At 39.1% G+C, this 6966-nt stretch overlaps 2 protein-coding genes across 4 annotated transcripts in view; one reads left to right on the top strand and one right to left on the bottom strand.

Annotated features, from left to right (window-relative positions):
* The window catches only part of si:dkey-97m3.1 (fatty acyl-CoA reductase 1), a 60553-nt gene extending 57210 nt beyond the window's left edge, over nucleotides 1-3343 (top strand). The window contains exon 12 of the mRNA XM_014004283.1: nucleotides 504-3343. Within this exon, the coding sequence (XP_013859737.1) occupies nucleotides 504-666 (163 nt within the window). The 3' untranslated portion in view covers nucleotides 667-3343. The remainder of the gene's footprint in view (nucleotides 1-503) is intronic.
* Nucleotides 3344-4624: 1281 nt separating this feature from the next.
* Nucleotides 4625-6966, bottom strand: part of LOC106514828 (endoplasmic reticulum-Golgi intermediate compartment protein 2) — a 4975-nt gene continuing 2633 nt past the window's right edge. For all 3 annotated transcript variants that reach the window (XM_014004270.1, XM_014004272.1, XM_014004271.1), the window contains 6 exons: nucleotides 6667-6722; nucleotides 6491-6589; nucleotides 6299-6396; nucleotides 6058-6220; nucleotides 4871-4950; nucleotides 4625-4782 (listed from right to left, as the gene is read on the bottom strand). In XM_014004270.1, the coding sequence (XP_013859724.1) occupies nucleotides 4702-4782; nucleotides 4871-4950; nucleotides 6058-6220; nucleotides 6299-6396; nucleotides 6491-6589; nucleotides 6667-6722 (577 nt within the window). In that variant the 3' untranslated portion in view covers nucleotides 4625-4701. The remainder of the gene's footprint in view (nucleotides 4783-4870; nucleotides 4951-6057; nucleotides 6221-6298; nucleotides 6397-6490; nucleotides 6590-6666; nucleotides 6723-6966) is intronic.

The raw sequence follows: 6966 nt of genomic DNA, 5'->3' as shown, positions 1-6966 counted from the left end.
TGATAATGTTTTGAACTTTTAAAATATTTCATGGTAAAAACAGAAGCTGTACTTCAAATTAGTGACAAACTTTAGTGTTTTTGTCGAGTTACTTTCATTTTTGCTTCTACTTTTCATTTAAAATAGGTTTCCATTCTCGGCAGGTTTCTACGGTTTTTCTTCTACATATTAAAAAAGTTGTTAAACAACTGAGTGGCGCACTACTGCTACTAGTGGTGAGAAAGTGTATTGCACCTTATTGAAACTCGATACGGTCCCACGGCCCTCTGCGGCCCAAAGTTAAAAACTGTTGTTCTTTTGAGGCCCTCAAGGTGGCGCTCGGCCCACGGGTTATGAATCTCTGCTCTAAGTATTTCTTTCAGTTTGTATCCAAAGAACAGACTTCAAAGCTATACACCTGTTTTTAAATTGTGTTTGTAGGTCAAATAAAACTGGAGGTATGATAAATAATTTATGGCACTTTTTTATGTTTGTGATCAGCTCATATGCATGTTCTCTCTCAGGCTGAGGAACATCCGCTACACCTTCAACACACTGTTAGTCGTTTTCATCTGGAGGGTGTTCATCGCCCGCTCCCAGATGGCCAGAAACATCTGGTACTTCGTGGTCAGCCTCTGCTACAAGTTCCTCTCCTACTTCCGTGCGTCCAGCACCTTAAMCAACTGAGTCTTCCTCTCCGCCTCGAGCCAGAGTGACGGCAGCCCTCACCTTCAGCCTCTGAGACTCAGAAACTCTCCGTGTGGACAAATGGGGCTCCCTACAGGAGGAAGCACCCAGGTGGAGAAATAAGGAGGTCTACTAGCCATGAAATTGTTTGTTTTTTTGGAAATCCGTCATCTACACTCCTCAGTCAGCAAACCCCGTCCAACGAAGTGGCGTCCTTCATTTTGTACCTGCTGTTTTTCTTCAAAGTGGCCAATTATATATGCAACAATACGCCTTTTAGTGTGACTTCCTCTTTCTTTTCCACCTTACTGAATCTCAGTACATTGCCTTGCCTCCCTCTCTCTCTCTCTCTCTCTCTCTCCCCCATACTTGAAATGTTTCATTGGACAATTTCTATACTTTTGTTTTTAAAACAGCAGGAAACGTCACCTGTAACATGACGTGATTTAGCTCCGTCTCGCATCATGTGCTTCTACTGCCTTTTTAAGACGACGACTCACTGATTCTCTCTCTCAAGACCAACCCAGAAATTATTCTGATGAGTGTTGAAGCTGAAATCTGGCCACACAAAGACAACGCAACACAGACATCAGTCAGCTTTCTCATTGAGGTTGTCACTAATTTATAATCACATTATTAATGTCAGTATGTCTTTGAAGGTAAAYCTTTTCTTTGTCTGATCGCTCATCTACTTTATGCCTGTTTGTACAGCAGTTTGTACTGAACTGAGTTTACTACTTTTACATCTTTATACTTGCGTCAAAGGCTAGTCTGTTAAAGTGTTAGACCTTGGCAGTGTAGTGTCTATAAATAAGAGTACATAAAAGTCAGATTTATTTATATAACGTAACACACACAGTACAATATTCCTCAAAAAGGTCCTAAAACTTTAGAGTTCTATTCAGGAGGTGAAATAGGTGGGAAAACTTGCAGTAGTCGATGCCAAATGGAGGATTATGAAGCACTTAATGCTAATGAAGTCAAGCCAAACTTGAAAAATATAAGAAATGAATGGGAAGCCCTTTTCATTTTTTTTTGTCCGAAGTCATTTTACATATTTTAAAAGTTTAGAGTTGAGGACCAAGCTACAGGTTACGTTCAAGTCAAGTTTCTCTAGAGCCAAAGGTTGTTACAAGTTTAAGAAAGATATTTTTGTTTCATACACTTAAACATAGATGAAAACTTGTCAACTACTATGGTTCAGAAAAACTTTTAGGAAATGTTTTTGTTCATCAAAATGACTGTAAAAAGATTCAGTGGGGGACACTAGAAAAGTAGATGGTTACCACTGTCTTGATTAAGGCCTCTGGAGAACAAGATCCACATAAAAGCTGGGAAGAACTCAGGGCTGAAAAMGTAAAGTCAATTTGTTTAGGAAAGGCACTTTAAGACCGTCCTCTTTTTTAAAAATAAAGTGAAGTTGGTGATCAAAGAGGCTGAGTATTTATCAGATGAATTTATAGAAAAGTTTTGGATTGCTTAAAGACCGTGTAAAGTAAAATGTAACATTTTCTTTTTTAAACATTATAAATGTCATAAATGGATTGTTAGATATTTGAATAGTGGAGATATGATTCAATTTGTGTAACAAGGTATCTGTGTTTCAGGATTTTTTTGGGCATGTCTTAAAGGGCAGCCTCGTGATGTCACACAGCTGCCTTCAGTATAACCCCGCCTCCTGTTGCTCTAATGGAAAAGAAAACAAACATTGTTTCCTCGGTTACAGGAATGTTCAGGGTCGTGGGCGTGGTTTAAGTWCCTCCAGCGGACACGCCCCCAGCATTCCAGACCACAGCTTACTGATATTTTTTCATTACTTTTAACACAATTTTATAAGGTTAAGAGTATTTTTAATTGTTCAAACTTGGCTGTGTGATTATTAACACATATTTCTGTGGTGTGACAACCTCAGAACACACATTTATTTTTACTGTACACGGCCTTTAAAGTTGTCTTTTGCACAACTTCAGTTGCAAACAAAAAGAAAAACGTAGAGGACCAAGCACAGAGCCATGAGGGATGCCAGTCCTTACAGAATGGGGAAAAGCAGTGCAACTTTCAGACTTAAAATCAGTGTGAGGTAAGGAATTAAACCCATGCTTTGAATCTGTTTGTCATCCTTCACCACAGTTCTGTAATTATTTTTAATCTACCCTAAAAATTAAATTGTATTGATTTTTGTTTTTCCCCCACTTGATTTTTCGCAGATCCTTCGTGTGTGTACCAAAAGTATTCAGGCAAGTCAGATTTTTTATGAAACGAGGGAAAATTGCAGTATTGTTCATCGAGGTGTGACTAAATAAACATGAGCCTTTTAAAGGGAGAAAAAGGGACAAATTTAAATGTTTATGCAAAACTCACGTCTGTGTAACTGTCTGCGTTCGTCCGAGGCCTGCATGATGAAGTGGTTTTGTCGAGATGTCCTCAAAGAGCTAACAGGGCTATTTTAATGCTGTCGTTCATGTGGAGCTTCGCTCCTCTGTCTGGTAACAGATGTCTTTCCTGACTGAATGCAGAGTACTGTAGGTACAAACCCAGAGATGAAACGTGTGATGACACCAAACCAAGGACATCTTATTTGTGATGGTGTCGTTTTTGCAAATTGACCACCTGTTTTCCCTGCTCTGACTAAACTCAGTCTGCTTGGCAAAACTGAAATAAACGAGATAAAAAAGTGCATCTGTGGTGTTGTCTGTCCTACATTTATCTAGTTTATTTTCAATATTTACAGGACTGTTCCAGCTTTACAGACATAAAGCTTGCCTTACAAATATACGGCACATGGTGCTGTTTAAAAGTGATCTTTGTCTTTTCTGTTTTGCTTTTCATTATTGAACYATCACACATTTTAGAGCAGGGGTGCCCAAACATTTTCTTCAACAGGGCCAAAATGAAAATCTGTCCGGGGCTGCGGGCCAAATGCAGTAACATAATACATGAAATACAAATATTTTAAGTAAAGTCATATATATATATATATATATAATTTTTTTTTTTTTTTTTAAGCGTGCAGCCAGTGCGGTGACCCAATTTTGTTTTAGTCTTCGCTTGGAAAAAGTCTGCCATACGCTCAAGCAGCAAAGGTTCATAGGACATTTCATAAACTGATAAAATAAGTTTTTGTAGCCTTATAAATCGTGCAAATCTACACCTGTGTTTAAACCTAATCTATTACTTGTATTTCATGTTTCAAATTTGGCCCGCGGACCCCACTTTGGGCTCCTGTTTTAGAGAATACATTCAGAATTTATGCATTGGGCCATATACCAGTTCAGTTGTCCTCAGCTGGCCCACTGTGGTCACTGCAAACTATAATGTGCAGTCAATTACATAACAGTAATATTCAATACCATCAGTCTTTACTCTGGCACGAAGTACCGGCATGTTTTTCATGTCTTTTGCAAAGTAAAGCAAGGAATAACTTGAAAAACATCTTTAAAGTATTGCATTTTTTATAGAATTGTCCAGTTTGTGGCTCGCTGTGTAGATGTACAAATGTTTGGAGTGCTGATTTCACTGCCAGGTGTGAAAGCTCTCAATCAGAGCTGTCCACATGCAATTGAATCACCCAAGATGGATGTAAAGTGACAGGTCTGAACAGGGCCCGAGGACTCAAGTCAGCTAGGACTGATTGAAATTTATTTAGCTGAATGTGTCCTGATTAAATGATTTACAATTGTAATCAATAATGTTGCAAATGGAGAACAGATATTTTCCCTTGCAGAATGACACCTGGTGATTGCATTGAAGTTGCATCCATGATGTAAACTTGAAATCTGGTTTTATTGCGTACACTGTGCACCAAATCACAAGTCTTTAGCTGCACCCACTGTCCAGAAAAGCTGACGTCTATATTAAAAAACAGGTCTTATCACAAGTGTCGCTCCAGGTCTGGATCCATTTAACACCTGGAACAGCGGAGTTAAAGATTCTACATAAACAGAAACATGACAGGTTCGATGGTTTGAATTCATCCACTTGGAGGAAGTTTTATTAACAAACGTTAACACTTTGACAACGACCGGCTAAAAACCGCTACTCGAGAAGGGCGTTTTCTGGCCGAAGAGGCGTCTGGTGATTGGTCAGATGGTTCATCTGGTTGTGTAGCTGCACATCCTGAAACAGATGCAGTGAAATCAGTTGTTTTTGGACAGTTTTTAAAGAGAGAGCTTTATTTTGTCTCTAATAACAGAGGAGGACTCGCCTCTCGGGGCCTGTAGACTCCAAGTTGGAAGCGGCAGCAGAAGATATCAAAACAGAAGCCTATAAGGCCGTGAAGCATGCCTTTAAAGAGAAACAAAGGTTCTTTAGATTGTGTGTCTGTAACTGTGTGAATGCTTGTATAGTGTTTTCAGATGTTTTTGGCACAAATCTCGTTCAGTTTTTGTGCTACTTCAACAATTTTGTTCTAAAAACATTCAGCTCCTTCAGGACATTCCTGGTACGAGTTTTGGTATTTCAGCAAATTATACTTTTTTGAGAGACTTAGATTTTTTTCCTGTCATTAAAAATCATCGGAGCCGTCAACTTCTTTAAAATCCTTTAAAATATTTATAGATCTTTACTGCTCTTTTCAACTTTTGTTCTGGTTCTGTTTTTTTTTAAAACTTCGTGTCAATTTTAGCTTCCTTCAACTTATTTGTGATCATTTTAGCTGTCTAGCATTTTTTTTTTTTTTGCTATGTTTCAACTGCTTTCTGCTGTATGCTTCTTTTTACTTCTGTTAGTTGAAGCGTCATTCAGCTAAATTCATGGTTTTTTTTTCAGCTTTTTTGGCTTAATTCAGCAAAATGCTCCTTGAGTTGCTTTTTGCTTATTTTAGATTTTTAGCAACTTTTCAGCTAATTTGAGTTTTCTCAGGTACTTTGAAGCTTTTGTTTTTGCTAAATTGAGCATCATTCAGCTAAATTCATGTGTTTGTGTTATTTTCAGCATTTTCTGCTTAATTCAGCAAACATGCTCCTTCAGTTTTTTTGCTAATTTAGGCTTTTTAGCTAAATTCACCTTTTTTCTGATCATTTCAGCTTCTTACTGTTTAACTCAGCAACGTGGAAATGAAATGGCGACCCATTTATTTCAAAGTGATAAAAGGTCATGGTCACAGGTTAGTCATTTTTCTGACGGTTTTCTCTTTTGTCCAAATTTCAACTTTAGCTACATTTCTGCTCTGTTCAGCTTTGACACATTTATTTTATTTTTCACTTTTTGTTTCCCTACTTTCAGCAGAAGTCAAACCGAACTCACTTTAACAGTTTTGCTACAAAACCTTTTCAGCTTCTTCCAGCATTCACTGCATTTTCACAGGAAGTGCCACTTCTCTCGTTTTGAAAATGTTTTAACCGCTGCCTTGTTGAACAGACGTGGAAGTGAATGCGTGCGAAGCAAACTCGCCCGTGGTGGAGAAAATGCCTCCGACGATGCCGCACAGTCGCACCAGGAACTGCCAGAGCGGCATGTGCTGCTCGCTCACCGTCACCATCAGGGAGCTGGTGTCGTACTTGACGAAGATGCCGGAGACGCCGTGGCTGCCTGCGGCGTGGTTTATCACCCGCTCCTGTGGGAAACACGGTAAAACTAAACTGAACACTCCCCTCTTTCTTCTACAGCTTCAGCTTCAGTACCGATCGCTCACTCGTTCGGTCACGGAGAACTGGTGTGTGTCTGCTGATATCTTGTATGTGTTCAGCTTGGTGGGCACCACCGTAATGAAGTACTGGTACATCTGATTATCTGTAATGAAGCAGAGATGAAATGAAAACCACTGGCTGAGGAAGCCATAAGTGATCATTATGAGATTCTGGTAYAAAAAAAGAACTGAAGTAACTGTTGTAGGCGATTTTCTCTGTGCCRTCCAGAGGGTTGATTATGCCCGGTACCTCCTCACCGAAAGATAAATGATCTATTCGATGGGAGAAGTTGTACGCTGCAGACATGAGAAAATGTAAGGTTCAGTCAGTGCAACTGAGTACGACGTGGGGGAAAAGACATATTTTTACTTACACTCGTGGCTTACAAACGCAGCGATGTGGGCGTGGCCCTGAGGATGGTGGAAGGGCCTGAAAAAAGAAGTGGGGAATCTTGATCAGATCCAGTGTATGGAGTTAAAGGGATCCACGATTAGTTTTAACATTAGACTTTATTTGATAAACGTATTTTAACTGTAAAATAAAGACTAAGAATACTGTAGGCTGTTTAGTTTTGTAAATTTTAAAAATATATTTTAACACGGACGGAGCCATTTTATTTACACACAAAGCATTCTGGGTAAATGATGACGTGGATAGGTCCTCTGTGTGAGCG

This window comes from Austrofundulus limnaeus, unplaced genomic scaffold (assembly GCF_001266775.1).
Source record: "Austrofundulus limnaeus strain Quisiro unplaced genomic scaffold, Austrofundulus_limnaeus-1.0 Scaffold22, whole genome shotgun sequence".
Lineage (NCBI taxonomy): Eukaryota > Metazoa > Chordata > Actinopteri > Cyprinodontiformes > Rivulidae > Austrofundulus > Austrofundulus limnaeus.
Note: the sequence above shows the minus strand (reverse complement) of the source record. Positions and strands in the feature narration are given on the sequence as shown.